At 39.6% G+C, this 18,677-nt stretch overlaps 2 protein-coding genes across 2 annotated transcripts in view; both read left to right on the top strand.

The window, feature by feature from the left end:
* The window catches only part of LOC149314570 (uncharacterized), a 69,377-nt gene extending 64,683 nt beyond the window's left edge, over positions 1 to 4,694 (top strand). The window contains exons 27-29 of the mRNA XM_089521407.1: positions 451 to 585; positions 1,440 to 1,554; positions 4,018 to 4,694. Coding sequence (XP_089377533.1) covers positions 451 to 585; positions 1,440 to 1,554; positions 4,018 to 4,176 — 409 coding nt within the window. The 3' untranslated portion in view covers positions 4,177 to 4,694. The remainder of the gene's footprint in view (positions 1 to 450; positions 586 to 1,439; positions 1,555 to 4,017) is intronic.
* Positions 4,695 to 5,836: 1,142 nt separating this feature from the next.
* Positions 5,837 to 18,677, top strand: part of LOC149314569 (actin, alpha skeletal muscle B-like) — a 49,340-nt gene continuing 36,499 nt past the window's right edge. The window contains exons 1-2 of the mRNA XM_089521406.1: positions 5,837 to 6,032; positions 17,950 to 18,097. Of these exons, the coding sequence (XP_089377532.1) occupies positions 17,969 to 18,097 (129 nt within the window). The 5' untranslated portion in view covers positions 5,837 to 6,032; positions 17,950 to 17,968. The remainder of the gene's footprint in view (positions 6,033 to 17,949; positions 18,098 to 18,677) is intronic.

Raw genomic sequence — 18,677 nt, 5'->3', positions numbered from 1 at the left:
ACATCATACAAAATTTAAAACATACAAGGTTAAAAATAATCTAAACCAACCCACCATCCTCCAATAAAATCAAGCCTATATGATTTTAAAAAGCTTGCTTGAACAAAAATGTCTTTGCATGCCTGCGAAAGGCCAGCAGAGAGGGAGCCATCCTAGCCTAGCCTCCTGTGGAAGGGAGTTTCACAGGGTGGGAACAGCCTCTGAGAATGCTCTCTCTCGTGTCCTCACCAAATGAGCCTGCGATGGTGGTGGGACTGAGAGAAAGCCTTCTCCTGAGGATCTTAGGGCTCTCGGTGGTTTGTATGGGGAGATACGGTTTCTCAAATAGTCTGGACCCAAGTCGTGCAGGGCTTTATAGGTCATGACCAGCACTTTGAAGTTTATATAGAAAGCAAAGGATATTCACTGGTTTTGTTTGCATGAATCACTAAACACATGGGTTTACTCTAGGCTTGCAGAGATGGAAATGCAGCATGATTCGACACAACAGACTGTATCTCAGCTAACAGAAACACTATCGGAAGAGAGGAACAGGCGATTGGCTGCAGAAGAGGCCTTGGGACTATCTGAGGAACAAATCAAAAGGTAGTATTATGGGTGAAAACATTTTCAGTCTGATCTAAATGCGTTTTGATCTTGACAGTCAGACCTTTATTTTGTTGGAACAATTCATGAATCAGCCTTTTCTTGTAACAGGAACCCATCTAGAATTTATTTACAAATGTGACATTCAGTATTGGTTACTAAGTCCAGTGCTGTGGACCCAAACATAAACATTTTCATTTCTTTTCTCTGTATTTGCAAACCATTTCCTCCCAACTATACAGTATTGCTTATTGCAGCTCTCAAACACCTTTTCAGTGTTAATGTGTCACATGTATTGAGTCTACACATAACAAAGCTTTACTGTCACCCTGTGCCAAAGTGTGAACGTATTACCTTTTTGGATTATACCCCCAGAATCCTCTGGCAGCCATGCTGGCTGGGGTTACAGTCCAAAACAGTAACTTTTCCATGCTTTTTGCTCTGTGCCAGCTGAGCATGCATCCTAAATTTTTTTACTGGGGCTTTGCATTTCAGGAAAGTATTAGTAGCTGTCAGCAAGATAGACTTTATGCCATTATTCATTGAATCACGCCAATAAATGTCAAAGCAATGACTGGAACACATACTGAAAACCATTTATTTGCTAATGAAGAACTTATTTTTCTATAGAATTTCTATGCATTATTTGATAAATTTTAATAAATTTATTATGAAATTACCCATCCTAATTGAAGAGAAATTAGAAGATCTGATACAGTTAAAGAAACTGTAGTTCATCTAAAAGGGATTGACGTCCAAAGTAATTCAAAGGAAGTTCAGCATAAACAGATAAATGGTAGCTTAGCATTAATGTAATGTGGTAACATTTTTTAAACTTTGCATTTGTTTTTAAGGCTTGAAATGAGTACTTACAGGTCAGCACCTAGAGAATATACTGTTCAGATGGATTCTGATGAGGAAAGGGAAGCTCTAATCATCAATACGAGTGAACATATTATAGTAAGGAAGGTAAGTCTTTCAATCTTAAGTCTAAATCTGAGATGTTATTTTTCATGGCTGAGAAATTGCAAATATCTGGAAGCTTATTTCTTTTCAAAAGCATCTTTCTGAAATACTGGTTTAACATTTTAAAAAGAGTGAACAATAAATTAGTTTCTGTCAGTTGAATTAGTGAGCAGTAGAACATCTTTTAATCACTGATTCTCCAGCAGTGTCACATTTTGTAATGCCATCAGGATATTAGGTTGTATTCATACAACCCTATGTCTGAAAAGGTACAGGGGAGTCTCAATTTATGTTGAGCTTTCACTCCTGAACTCATGAGGTAAATAGAGACTGATGTAAATGGTGTGTGTGTGTGTGTGTGGCGCCAATTCCATAGGGAATTTTGGAAACCAGGGGGATGCATTCCAGTGGAGCTAAAGTAGCCTCAAAATTAGTAACTTTATTAACCTATCACCAGTTTTAAAGAGGTGTAAAGCATAAAATATCAGAGTTTACGTTTTCCAGACTAGAGAAATGCACAGATATTCTCCAGAGGGCCCCAAAGAGGCAATGATTGCTGATCCCAAGGAGAGAATGGCTAGGGTGAATTGGTTTGCCATTAGGTGACAGTTCATCTTCAGAGGAACAATCAGATAGAAAGCATATGGTATGAACTGTATTCTTTTTCTGTACCGCTTCCCAGGTTGAGAAAGCACATCAGGAGAAAGGAAGGCAGAAGCACCTGCATTGTCTTCTGCAGCAGGTGCAAAGGGCACAGCAGAAGGAGAGGCAGCACACCTCTTGCACAATAATCAGATACACTAAAAAAGCAAAAACAACCCTTCCCAGAGCTTTCACAAAATTCTTGACTGATATTGTTCCCGCTTTCAAGGTTTCTCCAGTGCTCATGTCTGGCTGCCTTCTAGCTACCTTGCCCTTTTCTGAGGTTTGCCATCCCTCTGCTTGCTAACTATTCCATGATCCTCCACTTGCCAGTTCACTTTTGTTGATTCCCTCTCATCGCTTTGGTAGGCAGGGAAACAGACTTGAAGGAGTCTCCACCAGAGGGAGAAACCCCCACTGTTCTTCAGTCTTTTTCCTGCCTTGGCTACGAGTAGGCTGTGTTTTTCCTTTTCTGCTTGTTCCTTTACTTTTACTAAAAGACTTTAATATTTCTGATCTGTTCTCTCCTGCCTTGGCAACTACCTAGAAAAAACTACCATGTTTCTTTAGCCTTTGCTCTATACTTTCATCTTTCTAACGTTTTCTGCTGAACCAAAGCCAATCAGGGAGGGACAGTTCAGAAACTGTCTTGTGAGGTGTAATATGCCCAACTCCACCACGAAAGAAGACAGCCCAGGCATGTCTGGAGAATATTTTACCTCAGCCAAACTGAAGGGGCTAAAGACCAGAGAGCCCAGGTGCAGCCAGAGGAGGGAGATCCCTCTGTCCTTGACCAAGTGCGCTCTGCTGCGAACTCCAACTCCAGCGAATGGTCTGGACAGTGAGATGGAGAACCTAAAAGGAATTGGTGAAGTTGGAGGAGGGAGATCCATCTGTTCTTGACCAAATGGCACCACACCATAGACACCAACCTTCTCCTTTCCTCTCCTCTCTTACTCCTGCATCCTCCTATTTGCTCCTTCTGCTCCACTTTCAGCTTCCCCCTTCTAAGAGGGGAAATGATCTGCTCCTTCCCCTTCCATCCTACTTTCTATTTTTTGCCAGTGGTCCTGCCTTTCAACTTCTCCCACTTGCCTTCTCCTTCCCCTTTTATCTTTCATGCTCTGATTACTGATGTAAATCTGAAATTTCATAAATGAGGGTGTTGCGAATTGCAACAAACCTGTAACTGATTCTGACCCCTTAGGACTATGAGCTGCAAATTCAACATAGCCTTCCCGAGGAGCTCCGTTTGACGACCCCCCAGAAACATTTTAAAAAAGGCTTAAAACCTTCCTTTTTTGTCAAGCCTTCCCCCCTGATAAATGAAGTTCTGTATGTTGATGCCATTGATTCCCTGCCTTACCTTGCTGTATGACAGTGTTTTAAATTTTGTATAATTGGTTTTTATCTAGAGATGTTTTGTAACTTTTTTTAATGGTTGTAATGGTTTTCTACACTTATAAACTGCTTTGATCTGTGGAAAAGTGGTATACAAATAAAATTTATTATTATTATTATTATTATTAACATGGTTGGGCTCATACTAAAGGTTCAGTCATATCAAGAAGGAATGTTAACGGTTGTGTCCGTCATCAATTAATCACTACATAGGCTGTTACTGGCTGACCTGTCAATGTCATAAAATGTTTGTGTAAACTGACTCAAAGGTCATACCAGCTTATCAGACCTATCAGTGTGAATATATTCATGAAAATCTAACAGAATCTTCTTAACAGCAAATTAAGTTTATCATTTTTGAAAGATGGAGGAAAAATATATATCTGGTGCTAGTTTTTAAAGGCATGTTTCTTTTTTGGACAGGTAAAAGGAGGTGCTCTTTCTCTCAAGAGATGGATTAGGGGGCGAAGCCTTTACTGCTCCAAGTTGCTGACCTCGAGGGCAAAATCCCGATATCTCTTTCTGACTTATTTGGTGATTCTACATCTTCTTGTTTTCTTGTGCCTCACTGGCATCCTATAAATGCACTGAACTTGCTGTGTGAATTATTTTCCTTCAAAATAATGGTGTGCCAATTTGGGATAGTGAACTTCTCACAAGCTGCTGTTAATGCTATGCACTGGACACAGTTGTATATATTTTCAGTATGATGTGTGTGTTTTTTCAATTTCTTCCTTATGAAAAGTTTTAAATGTACATCACACTTGCTCCAAAGTTGACCTGAGTTGCTCTTTAACAATGGAATATTATATTTGCTAAGAAAAAAAGGTGGTCTTATCAATAAGAAGCTGCTGAATTTTGGATGTGTAATATTCTTTGGGAATATATAATGACTGAATACTGTTGAATGGGTTGTAAATTATACCTTTTCTATATATAAATTTATTTTAAGAGAGTTAAACTATAAATTTGGGGAGAAACTTCTTAACTGTTGGGTTTCTTGGCTTCTGGTTATAACAGGAAGCATACAGAGTGCAATACAGGGTGGGGGGCAAGCTGGAATTATTATGAGTTTCACAACTTTAAATAAAATCTTAAGAACTGAATATAATTCTCCCCTTTCTTTTGTGTGTAAAATGTTGGATATTTATCAGTATGCTTGGGTTGATCTCCTTCGTCACTGTCACTTTGTAAAAAATGTCAAAGAATAGTCAGATAAGACAGGAAAGTGTTTCCTGGTTTATAAAATGTTCAGATTTTCTTAAGAATTTTGGAATTTTAGCCACATCACTTTCGTAATATACAACACCACCACTACATAAAAGTTTATATCCGTTGGCTCCCTTTATGGCAGCCAGCTAAGAAAAACATGACTGTGTTAGATCTGTATATGATAGAAATATATTGTTGTATTTCTTGCAACAGATCTATGACCATAAATTACTGTGCATGGATTGATGCAGGCAAAGCCAAGGTGTTTTTATTCATTAACATTTGCCAACATAACTTGGAAAGTTGAAATAATAATAATAATTATTAATATTATTATTTGTATTCCGCTTAATCTTGAGGAATCCAAGCGGATTACAGTAGTAAAACAAGATACAGTTAAAAGAGAAATGCATTAAAAATTCCAAGATCTTCATCCCCCCGTCATAAAAACATAATTAAACACTAAAAAGAGATTAAACCAAGAAGAAAGGTTAAAAAAAATTGTGCACAATAAAAATTTCAAGCAGAGTCCAGGTAGAGTAAAAGATAAAGATGGAGGATAATGGGAGAAAAAAAAAGAGGGAGGGGGAGGCAGATCAACAAGGATAGTCTGTAAAGGCTCTCGGAAGAGATTCGTCTTAATAGCCTTCTTAAAGGTGATGATGTGATCTACCTGTGTAGAGGTTTGGTTTGATATTACCTAATGTAATAGGTAATAATGTAATGTCCACTGAGGACATGAAGAACCACATAATAGAAAAAAACATTTTGTCATAGCTGGGGGTGGGGGGGGACTTATAAAACTAAAAGAGCTTCCTCTTTGTGATCTCTGTGAATCATCCCAATGGGTTGTCCTGTGCAGTGAATGATTTGGAACCTTCTAGAGCTGTTACATAAGCATTTTGTCAGTAGTCCAACCCACTCTCCGAATGACTTACCAGCTCTCTTCCTGTCTAAGCCCTCAGTTTCTTTTTGTCTGGTGCAGTAGCAGCAGCAGCTCAGAAACACTTTAGAGCTTACTTCTGTAACTGAGGACTGATCATTGGTACCATTCTCTTGCTTCATACAGAGCAAGCAAATCAGGTCAGACCCTCCATACCAAGGGATGATTATTGGTGCCTTCTTCTCACTCCATATGAAGGAAACTGAAGATGTGCTTCATCCCTCCAAACTGAGGGCCCATTGCTGGTACCATCCTCTTGCTCCACAAAGAGGAGACGTAACAGGTCAGTCTCTTCATACTGAGAGTCAGTTACCTGTACCATTTTCTTAGTTCATATGGAGGAAACAGAAGAGGTTGTTGATCCCTCCATAACAAGGACAAATCATTGATACCACCCTCTTGTTCTGTACAGGGGAAATGTAACAGGTCATTCTCTCTATACTGAGGGTCTATTATTGATCCCATCTCTTCTCTCCATGCAGCGGTATCAGAGGAAATGGTTGGTTCCTCCATGCTGAGGGCCTATTGTTGGTACTATTGTTACGTTCTGTGCAGGAGAAACATAACAACTCGGTTCCTTCATACCGAGGATAAATTATTGGTACCATTTCTCCCTGCCCCCCGGGTTTAATAAAAAAAAAAAAGGGGGGGGGGAGTTGCCTTCTCTCTATATACCATATGTTTCTATATCTCCATACTGGTTTATCAAATATGCCATCTTCTAATGCCTTATGGAAGAAACAGATCATGAGCTCCACTATTCCACCCAACTGTACTCAAGTAGTACTTAGGACATCAGCAATTCATTGGGGTTCTCTTACTCTTTCATTAGTTTCCAGCACTGACTCTGGTAGCAGGAACCCCTCAGTACCATCCACTTATAAAAAAATTGAAGTTTGGTATTAGGTCATGAGTTCTAGAATTGGCTGGATACTGCATGCTCTGAAAACCAATTTAATTATAGTGATAGCTGTCCAGTCCAAGACCTGTGAAAGGATTTACTCCATTCCAGTTAACTTCAAGGATAACAGGTAGTTCCCATGTTGCTGACTACAGCTGATATATGGACACTTGTTAGAACGCTATATAGGAGAAAGTTTCTCCATGAAGCAAGCTTACTCTTTTCTTTTGTGTGGCATGACACTCCTTCCTATGATTAGTAGTTTTCTAGTCTCCCATTTGTGTGATTCACAGTGACCACAAAAATAAATTGCAAGTTGCTTAGTTCTTTGGGTGATCATCTGAAATCACACAATCTCACCCACCCTTCCCTCATCATGGTCTGCCTTTCCTTAGATCCTGGGCTGCTTCTTTGGCATCCATGAAACTGAGGGCTTAAGTGGGAAGTGAGCTGGTAAGTCATTCGGAGAGTGGACAAGCCTACTGCCAGAATGCTTATGTAATAGCTCTAGAGGGTTCCAAATGATGCACTGCACAGGCACAGGATTGTGTGATTTCATATATGGCCACACCAAGAACTACAATTACAGGTAAGCCACCTGTCCTTATGATCACACAATACTCTAGAACTTCATTCTGTACAGAAATTAGTGATCATAGTGCAGTTGTGATTGGAACATGAAGCTGTTCCTAGCATCATCTCTGATTCTACAGTAATGCATTGTTTTGATAAAAGGAGAGACTCAAGAAAGTGTTCATTACTAGAACACTGGCAGCTTTTCAGAGATCAAAAATGGCTCATCACATTATCAGAAGCTGGCACTGAAAAAGAGACATGCATACACAAACATCTTTCCTTCTCAGCTTATTGAACCCACACATGGCAAATTAACACCTAAAAAACAAACCTGAGGGGAAGACAATGGAACACATGGTGATTATTGAAATAGCAAGTGTCTAATGTCTAAAGGGACGTGACAGCTAGAAAGCTGATTGTTAGAATATATGTCACATTAAATGAAACGAATTGTCTACTGCGGGTGGAAGGAAGCTGCTACTAATTGAACTAGTGTTCCATTAAGTAGTTAGATATGAACGTTCAGAAGAAAACATCTGTGTTCAGTGCTTACTTTGAAGTCTTCAACTTTTGTTTTGGAACAGAATAAAAAAGGGTAGGAGAGTATTATGCATGTGTGATACTTCCTTTCAAATAGGGTTCTTGCCAAGTTCTTATCTGCTTTTAAAGTCAGAATCAGAATTGGACGAAGACTTGGAGTGCCTGATAGTTAAACCCCCTGCTCAATGCAAGATGCAAAATGCAGGATACAACAATCACATCCCTAACAAATGAGTGTACAACCCACCCTGTTACATAGTTAAATAGTTTAATAGTTAAATAACTAACTTTTGCTAAGTTAGGACCAGGAGGTTTCTCTCGGTTTAAATCCTGAATCTGCTTCCCTACTGGCTCTAGTCTATCCCTCTGGAGACCAAATCTACTTGTTATCTGTGGCAGCACTACCAACAAAAGAAACACTGAGGATGTCAAAAATAGACCTCACACTAAATCAACAAAACACATCCTAATGTAATTGGTAAATTTAATAAATAATTAGTAAATTAGGGTGAGATGCTTTGTTGTTATCTAGTAGGCATATGCATTTCTCATGTGATGTGTATATGTATGCGTATGTGTCATGATGGATCCTGTTGGTGACATATACGAGTATAACAGTATTTTTCACAGACACTTGTTAAAAGACATTGCGTTAATCTATTCACTAGCAGCTCACATAATCTCCTCCCAAAAATTACACTAGCATCTGCCAGTCCTGGAGTTGGCAGCTGTAAAGAAAGAGGAATGAAGTCGCTTTTCTGGATCTGCAATGAGGACATTTGGGGAAATGACCTCAGTCCTCTTCCCATATCTGCAGTCAGGTACTGCCTTGTTGTCCCTCACCTTCCTTCACACTTGGGTCCTCCAGTAAATGGCACTCTTAGTGTTGACAGATGCCTGAGGTAGAGAGGTGGAAGGCTGTGCATGTGAAGGGTTTAGCTTTTCTTTAACTGTTTGAAGAATTTAATCTGTCATCCAATAAGGCTTTTTTGGGTGCAAATAGTATCTTTCTGCATTCTTCCATGCCAGAGTCCCTGGTTCTGGTCCAGAGTTCTTATGGCTTCCAGTCTATTAAGCTTAATAATGCAAGTCTTATCTTTACTAGGGCTTGATACAGACAGGCCAAAATAAAGCTGCTTCGAGTCACTTTGGAGGTATGGTGTTTCAATGATGCATGCGTCCTAAGAGTCCAGAAGCTGCACCAAAGCCACACTTCAATCCTAAGGACTGAAATGCAGCTTTGGTGCAGCTTCCAGAGTCTTAGGATGCATGCATCATTGAAACACCATACCTCCAAAGTGATTTGAAGCAGCTTTATTTTGGCCTGTCTGTATAGGGCCATAGTCTTCAAATTCTACAGAGAGAGTCTTTAGGTTGTGTCTTGGCACAGTGATTCAGTGTACTTCTATAGCTTTATTTAATTTTTTTTCTATTAGCTGTTCATCTTTGATATTAGGTTTGCCATCTTCTGCTTCCAATTATGTAGTCTATTTGATTTCTTTATTGGCCATCAAGTGATTCCACATATATACTTGTCTTTTTGGTTACTTGAAGAATGTGTTTGTGATGAACAAACTGTCAGCGTCACAAAATTCACTAAATTGTTCTCCTGCTTCATTTCTTGATCCTAGGACAAATTTGCCAACAATGTTTGGTTGTGCTCTGCTTCCTGCTTTTGAATTCCAGTCACCTGTGATTATCAGCCAGTCCTGTTTTGATGTGTGATCAATTTCCTCCTGGACTCCAGCACTGAATCTTTTAATTTCTTCTTCTTCTGCCTCTTATTTAGAGCACAAACTTGGATTATGTTTGTATTGATAGGCTTCCCCTGAACTCTTACCAATATTATTTGATCATACTTTACATTGTATCCTCTTACTGCTTTTGCTACTTCTGTCCTCACTATTAATGCCACTCCATTTCTTCTTAGATTTTCATTTCCTCATAAAACAGCATCTAATTGATTGAAAATATCTATTTTAGATTGCTAACCTAGGTATTTCAATATTTATATGTTCTATTTTTTGTTTTACAGTGTCTAGCTTCAGTGATTCATGTTCCTCACAATCTATGTTCCTGTTATACACAGCTTCAAACTTTTATGCCATATCTGTGTATGCTGAACATCCCTTCCTTAAGTGCAGTTGCATCATTAGATACAGCGCTGCTCATACTTGTTCTCTGCTCTTCTTGTACTGGTTGAATGCCTTCTGATCTGGGAGGCTGATCTTTCAGCATTTTCACTTTCTTCATAGGGTTTTTATGGTAAAAGACATTCTTCTGTTCAGTACTAACAAGCATTAGCTAAAGTGATACAGCTGTTGTCTCTTAGACTTCTCCTGCCAATGGCAGCCCCTTCTCCCCTGTAGTTGTTTGGCTATATATATTGACTATATACTGTTTCTTATGAAAAATAATTATAAGGTCTTCCCACTTAAAATCCTGATCAACTAGATGAAATAGCAGAAGAAACTATTGTGCAAATTCTGGAGATACTGGCCAACCTGTAACTGGGTTGGAATCATATTCCAGTGTCTTAATGGTGAGCCCTCCTATAGGCTGCTAGCCTTGGATCTAAAACTCTGGCTGTGTAGGGTTGCCACACACCCAATTTTGCCATTTCTCTCCCCAGTTCTAGGCATGTTATCAACATTGCATTTGACCCATAATCTGTCCCAGATTCCAAGCTTTCACGCTTTAAAAAAGTCTAGCGACTTTTAGGAGCCATGTGGCAAAATGTGAAGGCACTCTTCTGTGAAACTGTTCGGCAAAGAGTCCATCACTGGCATTCAAATGCAAGGGAAAGGAGAGTAAATTGTGGTGAGTGCAAGAAGCCAGGGAAAGCATTGTGAGGGCACAAAGTGAAGCAAGGGAGGGAGTAGGAGGGAAGGAGAATGTGCAGTGTTTGTGGCAGAGGTCAAGAAGCACAGGAGGGGTGCATTGCACAGGTTCATTATGAGAGTGTGGGAAGAAAGGGTGTGAGCAGTCAACAAAGGTGTGTAAGAAGCAAGAGCGGGCCACATTGTGAGGGTGTGGTGTAATTATACCATGCTCTTCAGACCTAAAGGCTATCAGAGTGGCTTACAATTATTATTTTTAGGAGGGAAAGACAGTGGTGCCGGCAGTAGTGTGTAAGAAGCAAGGGAGGGGGTGTGCTGCAAGCGCATGATGTAAGACAAAGGCAATAAAAGGAGAGTGAGCAGTGTGAATGGCAGAGTGCTAGATGCAAAAGGGGTGCATTGTGAGGGTACAAGGGGAAGCCAGAGAGGGAGTTGGAGAGAAGGGGAGTGAGCCAGACAAGCACTTAACTCTTGGCATGTAAGAAGCAAAGGAGATGGGCATTGGGAAGGGGTGTTGGAGAGAAAGGGAGACTTTGCTCAGAGCAACAAAGTGCAAGAAGCAAGACAGGGATTCCCTGTGATGAGGTGAGCAGCAAACTGATTTGTGAGAAGCAACATTTTATGACAAAATTATTTGCTGGGGCAAGTAGAAGTCACTTGCTAGAAGTTTATAATGTGTACATCATTGCCATCTCTTTATGATGGGTAACAACATGGGGTGTTCAAAAAGTGCCATTTACAAGTAGAGACTTCTAGCAACCATTTGTAGATAATAATAATAATAATAATAATAATAATAATAATAATAATTTATATTTCCTGCTTCTCCCTTCAGATCGAAGCAGGATTACAGCAGTAAAAACATCATAAAATACATACATAATTCAAAAACATCAAAGAAATAAAAATGAAAGGGAAAAGGAGAAAGTTGTTACAGTGTTGCTCAGTCATAAGGATCGAGTCATATATTCAGATGTACAAATCAGATTAGAGGAGATCAGTTGGATAGGCCCGCTGGAAGAGATCTGTCTTCAGTACCTTTTTGAAGGCTTCCAAGGTAAATTGTTCCAAAGTCTAGGGGCCATCGCAGAAAATGTTCTACAAGAGGTAGTTTTCAACCTGGTTTTGGGGTGTTCCAATATTTTTGTGCCAGATGTTCTAAGAGTGCGGAGCGGATTACGTAGGGAGAGGTGTTCCCTTAAGTAACTCGGGCCCAGGCCATGTAGGGATGGATTTAATAAGTAAATTGTAGCTACAACTCAATTTTTTCAACTGAGTTTTTTTTTAATTGTATAAATGCATATAGATGGTCTTCCGTATCCATGGGTTCTGCATCCACAGTTTCAACCAACCATCGTTTAAAAACAACAACAACAATCCATACAGCAAATCTTGATTTTGCAGTTTTATGTCATTGTACATAATGAGAGTTGGGCATCCATGCATTTTGGTGTCCCCAGGGGGTTCTGGAGGCAAACTCCAGCCCTACCAAGAGCCGACTGTAAGTCACTTTCAGCAAGTCTTTGACTAAGATTAGATCCAACGCCAAAATTGAGCTATCATTTAAAACAAAACAAAACATGCTGCACACCATGTAACCTTAAAGTTCACTAGACATAACTGAAGTAACCTGCAATTATCACATAGGAATTGACTAGTTGCTGAGTCAGCTGCCATTTTGAGACACCAAGTCACCCCTTGTTGAGATAAGGTGTCTATTTTCTGTCTCTGCTACAGAAACCTGATAAGGGTCTGTACAGTTCATCTATCAGCATTGTACATGGCAACTTTCCCTTTTAGAAAAGTAGGAACAGAGCTATTGAGCTAAGAATGAATAAAACAAAGGCTTGTTTTGGTTCTACAACCATGTCTGCTAATCTTTTCAATGTATCTGAAAATTGGAAGGAAAAGGAGAAAAAGGAGATTGTGAAGATAGGGGAATCAGAGAGGAAGCTGCCTACAACTCAGAGCAGGCCAGCATCCAAGGGTGTCAGAAATTCTGCCCTCATTTATCCAGCTCTACAAGCTGTTGCTCTGATAAGCGCAAGCTAGAGAAAAAAAGTTTCCAAAAATGGCATGACAGACCTAGATATTCTGTGAACTCCATTCCGCAAGCTGATATAAATATAATAAATGGTGAGATCATTTCATTTGTTCAAGACAGCTATAAGAATCCCCCCCCCCATCTCTTCGGGTATTTGGTAAGTAATATGTTACTAACTTCTCACCTTTCATATATTAGGAAACAAGGTTTTGTTGAGGGAAATGGGAATTGTATGGCCTTTTTTATTCTACTTATAATTCTTTGTGAGGACACAAATTATTGCATTTCTTTTCCCTTACAATCCTCCAGTGGAACAGCATACTCAACAATGATGATTTTTAGATGACCTCGCTACCATTTGGTGACTGTCAGAACTACTTAGGATACTTACTCAACAGAGCCATGCTGAAATAAAAACACTGAACTGATTACTAGTGTAGTTAAAATAGTTGCTTTGGCTTCTTCACAAGTAAGAATAAGGACAATTTGGGGTGTTGATTTTGGATTACTGCTAGACATAAACACTTCACAGATGCATTTTGTTCAGAACACTGCATATAAACATTTTGCTGTCTTTTAGCATGTGAACTGAAAGGGCAAAGCTGAGCTGAAAGTGAACTTTCATATTAAAAAATGTTAATCATTTGCATAAATGTGCTTTTGCATATATGTGCTAATGCTGCCACTTCCCACCAAATAGTGTGACACCTAGGAGAAACTATGCTCCTTGTGCTGTGAAAGGTGGATGAACTATAGAGGCACCTAGAATCCACATCTTTTGATGGTGCAGCAATGCAAGTGTCCTTTCAGGATGTGAAAACACGCAACAGAAAGTTGAAGAACAAATGGACCTGTAGATTTGTGCTTTGCTGTATGTGGTAAAATGAAGGCCAAAGTCACTCTGAGCTTGAAAAGATCAGTGAGGCTTGCTTGGGGTGGGATGAGTGAAAAGGAAGAGACGGTGAGAGAGGTGGGGAAGCAATCTAAATAGCCAAATGCAAACACAAAACATATGCAACATAAGCCCTAGTTAGCACAGCCAATGGAGAGGGTTAATGGGAGCTGTAGTCAAGAAAAACCAGAAGTTTGTATGTTGCTACCATATTTCTGTAACATGGCTATAAACTAATCAATGTAGCCTAGGTTGTTGGGATTTTTACAAATCACAGCTCCCTAAAGCATAACTTTTATAGAATTCATGTTACTCAACTTTTTTGTAAAAGTTTAGAGAAATATGTTATATACATTGCCCTTGTTTTTTAATGCATAGATCTCCATGCATTAAATCTAATCATCATCTGCGAAAGGGTGTGGATGTTTAGCTATTTGAATCTGGAACTCCTTGCACCTTAATAAACTAAAATTACAGAATACATATAGGTCCAAAACACACTGCAGAAATATCCTGTTTGAGACTGTTCTAACTGCCCAGGCACAGTACTAAGGAATTCTGGGAACTGTAGTTTCATGAGACATTTAGCATTGTCTGTCAGAGAGCTCTCGTGCCACAATGAAGTACAACTCCTGGGATTCCCTAGCACTAAGCCAGGGCAGTTAGTGGTCTCAAGCTGAATTATTTCTGCAGTGTATTTTGGACCTCAGTTGCAAAGAAATGACATTGTTCAAGTGTAACAATAAACAATGTTACACCTTACATCAATTAGTAGGAGAAGTGGTACTTTATTTCTTTTCCACATACTCCTAATCCTAAACAAATTACCATAAACTCCCATGTAATAGATACTTTGGCTGTCAGCAATAAACTACTTCTTTTTTTGGATATTGGTTGTTTTGTCCCAAGAGCGATGCTATGGACTTTGGGTGTAGTAAGGTCTCTGGCTCCCGGGAACACAGCCTGAACAAAAAACTTGTCCACAAATTTCTTAAGTTTTCAAAGCTTTACTGGTTATAACACAAAATCATGAAACCAATCTCCTTTTTCTCAATAGTCCTTCTTAAATACCTTGCTCTCTTTTCTTGGTGGGTTTTATCTTTCTTCTTCTGTGGACTTATCTTTGTCAAAGGAAAATACTCTCTCCAGGTCTGACTTAGCTGAAATCTTACTACACAACTGAAACTAGCTAGAGGGAGACAGCATAAGACCCTGGGATTTCCCACAATCCTTGTCTTAAAGCTATTTCTCCTCCCAAACTGATACACAGAAAGCCTAATATAATCTCAACTAAATATATGTCTCAAGAGCATCAAAGATGCTCTGGAGGCATGACATTGGTGGATCTTCTTTTTACATATTGGTGGATAACCACTGCTCCTCATCCATTGTATTTTTACAAAGATTTGTATTAGGATTTCCATGTGGGGGTCAGGAATGGAAGTAAATCTTCACTAATTTCATTCTCACGGGAAGCAACAAGTAATTTTATTTGCAGTTTGAGCCTTATTCTGCACAAAATTCACACATAGTTTGTGTGTGTGTGTGTGTGTGCGTGTGTTCATGAAAGAATATTTTCTGTAGACAATAGAGCATTGGCTGGACAGAAAATAATATGCAGAAAATGCTGTATTCTGTCCATAAAATATTGTAGTTGGTGATTTATCCTGCACAACACTCACACATGGTGATTGTCTCTGCAGAAAATCCTGTTTCCTGTGCAAAAAACCCCCAAACAAAAACCACATGCGAATTTTGCATAGAATAAGCCCCCAAATGTGATGATTCTCATCTACCCAGAATTTATGTTTTTCAGTCTATATATTTCAAACTTTCTTTCTGTCCCTAGTGTCAGTTGTTCCCACATACCCAGGTCTTACAAATGGGTGGCAGTGTTGATTTCCAGAATTCCTGAATTCTATGGGATGTCTATTATCTTTAAGAATCATTGGGAACAAGTGACTGATAACAGGATGCTCCTACATTAGCACCTGTGTGGCTTGACACAGCTTAGCCACTATTGGCCCGTTACAGACCGCCCAAAAGGGGCGGTCTCGGGCCGCTGCCGGTTGCAGTGCAGAGGAGTCGCAGCAGCCAAACCGTGCGACTCCTCCATGCTGCAAAGAAGGAGCGTGAAAATCGCACTCCTTCCGGCAACCCGGAAGAGACACCACAAGTGCCAAAGCATGCACTCACGGTGTCACTTCCGGGCCGCGACGTGCGGATGCAAAGCGTCCGCTACGTCAAAATGGCGGCGGCCGTGTGGAACAGCTGCCGCCATTTGTTATGGACTCTGTCCATAATAGGGTAAGGGGCGTCTGGAAGAGACGCCCCTTTTTCAAAATGGGACATCCTAAGGATGTCCCTTATGGCGGTATGTAACGCGCCAAAGTGTCATAAACCTAAAACTGTCTTTTCACCTGGGACTAGCTTTGAGAATGCAAAGAGTGTCCATAGAATATATATGCTTTCAGCTTCAATAGCATTAGATTTTTGGACTAGTAGACTTTTGATCTGATCCATTTGGCCAGTGCCTAGTCCTTTTGATAAGGCAGTTTTATTATTGTTTTTTAGAGTAATTATGACAAATATCATTTGTTAATGTCTCTCACCGATTTCTACAGGAAGCCTTGTAAAAATAGACATTTCTAGGTATAAGATCAGTGTTAATACTCTTCTGGCATGTTCTCTGAATGCCATTGACAAGAAAGCCTGTGTAGTATAGTGGGTTGAATATTGGCCCAAGAATCTAGAAGACTAGTGTTTAAAAGATTCTCTTCAGCCCAGCATGGAAACCCACTGGGTGACTTTAGGAAAGTCATACTCTCAGCCTCAGAGGAAGGCAAGGACAAATCCCCTCTGAACAATTCTTCCCAAGAAAACCCAATGATAGATTTGAATTAGGATTGTCATAAAACAGAAATGACTTAAAGGTACAAGAACAATTGGAATTGGCAAGCCAAATAATGTCACTTTTGTACAAGAGGGATCAAGACATTTGTTCACATAACTGATAGAGGACTGATTCACATAGTTGCTGCTGCATCATTTACTGACTCCCAGATTATCATACAACTGCCAACTGAAAATATTTGGATTGATTAAAGCTACTGGCCCAAATCAGATGGGTTAGTCCCAGTTAGAGCAGATCAACTGCACCAACTGTTGAATGGTGAGTCAACACATAGGTACAGTGAATTAAATTGATTCAAGGCATTTTCTTCTAGTTGGGATAGCCAATAGATTGAGGCCATCATGTCATTCATTTTGTATACACAAATATGCATACTGTTTTTTCTGTGATGAAGCATTTGTTCCTTCTATGTACATGAATATTCCTTTACAGCCCAGTTCTGTGTAGGAATCATGATGAACGCTGTCTAGATAGAGGTTTCTATGGAAATTAAATAACTCCTGGTATAATCTGAGGGAGCAGAGTTTATAACAAAGCCATTTCAACCTTTTCTACTTACTCTGGAGGATTTGTAAGTCAATAAGTGGAGGGATGTCCCAAGCCCATACACATCAAAATTAAAGAATCCCAAACAGAAGTCACATGTACAAGTTGTTGTTTTTCTAGCCAGTAGAGTCAGTCATATCTTACTGTGCTTCCTAGAACAGTCTTTCTGATAAGGAATTCACAGTTCACAAATATAGCATAGTTCTTTTAAGCAAACACTTAACAGGAGCAGCTGCCATTTCAAAACATTAACCAACACTTTCCGAAGCTTTCCAGAGAAGGTCTATTTTTAGACCTTTCCTCCAAAGACTGTTTATAACATTATAATAGCAGTAATGGAGACATTTCTGGGTGGGAAATGTGATTCTTAAAATGTTCGTTGGAAATAATGAACATGTACTTCATAGTCATAACTCAACATTTTAAAATATTTCAGAGTGCCACTTCTGGAGGGCATGTTTAGTAAAACAAAACTCATGCTTAAAATATAGGATATGTATGTGTAATATATCATACCATAATTTCAGTATTATAATTCCATGATGACATGCACATAATCCCCTCAGTAAGATCACCATTGGTTTCTTTTCACCATTGCCCCCTGTCCTCAATTGAAAGTGGGAAAGTATTTTGCACTCAACTCAGCAGAGACAAGAAGAAGGACAGAATCTTGCAAAAGCAAACTGCAGGAAAAAGCAAACTGCTGCAGCCTTTCCTAGCTTGTGTGTTATTCCTCATTAAAAACTTTTGCCATCTTGACCATACTCCAATGTTGCTTGGCCACGTTTGCCCCAGTTTTCGCCTGTGAAATGTTGTACAGTATATTCATATATTTTGCTGACTTTACAGATGAGATGCCTTACCATGTTTGTTTCATGGCGTGTGTGTGTGTCTGTGTGTGTATAAAGAATCCAGGCCTACTTTTGGCTAAACAGTTGCTTCCTTAGCCTAGGACTGTAAGGAGCCATGTGTGATGATGATGAAACCACAGCTCTGGTCTGTGATAATGGCTCTGGGCTTTGCAAAGCTGGATTTGCAGGAGATGATGCTCCCCGGGCTGTTTTTCCATCTATCGTTGGACGACCTCGGCATCAGGTTAGTTGTTGTTGTTGTTGTTGTTGTTGTTTCATTTATTTATATGGCACTTCACAAGAAAGGTACAAACAACACAATTTTAAAGCACAATCAAAAGCATCACATTAAAATAACATGTTAACAACAATATAGAACCATTAAAAAGCATACAAAAGTTCTTTTTTTTTTTAATGAAGCACACTCTCTTCCCATAAGAAGCTGCCCTGTAAGCAATTACTCATTAATAGCCTGCTTAAACAGAAAGGTCTTTGCCTCCTGATGGTAGGAGAGGAGAGGGGGTCAGCCTAGCCTCCCATGGAAGGGAGTTCCAGAGGATGGGAGCAGCCACTGAGAAGGCTGTGCCTCATGTCCTCATCAAGTGATCCTGTCATGGTGGAGGGTCCAAGAGAAAGTCTTCTGAAGATCCTAGGACTCTGACAGGTTTTTACGGGGAGATACAGTCTTTCAGATATTCTGGGCCTAATCCATATAGGGCTTTATAAATCATGACCAGCACTTGGAATTGTGCCTGAAAATGAACTAGTAACCAGTGAAGCTGTTTTAACAAGGGAGTTATGTTTCTTATAACTGGTCCTGGTCA

This window comes from Sceloporus occidentalis, unplaced genomic scaffold, assembly GCF_023333645.1.
Source record: "Sceloporus occidentalis isolate IW3139 unplaced genomic scaffold, rSceOcc1.0.p SCAF_4, whole genome shotgun sequence".
Classification (NCBI taxonomy): Eukaryota; Metazoa; Chordata; class Lepidosauria; order Squamata; family Phrynosomatidae; genus Sceloporus; species Sceloporus occidentalis.
This window is presented reverse-complemented; position numbering and strand designations above follow the sequence as displayed.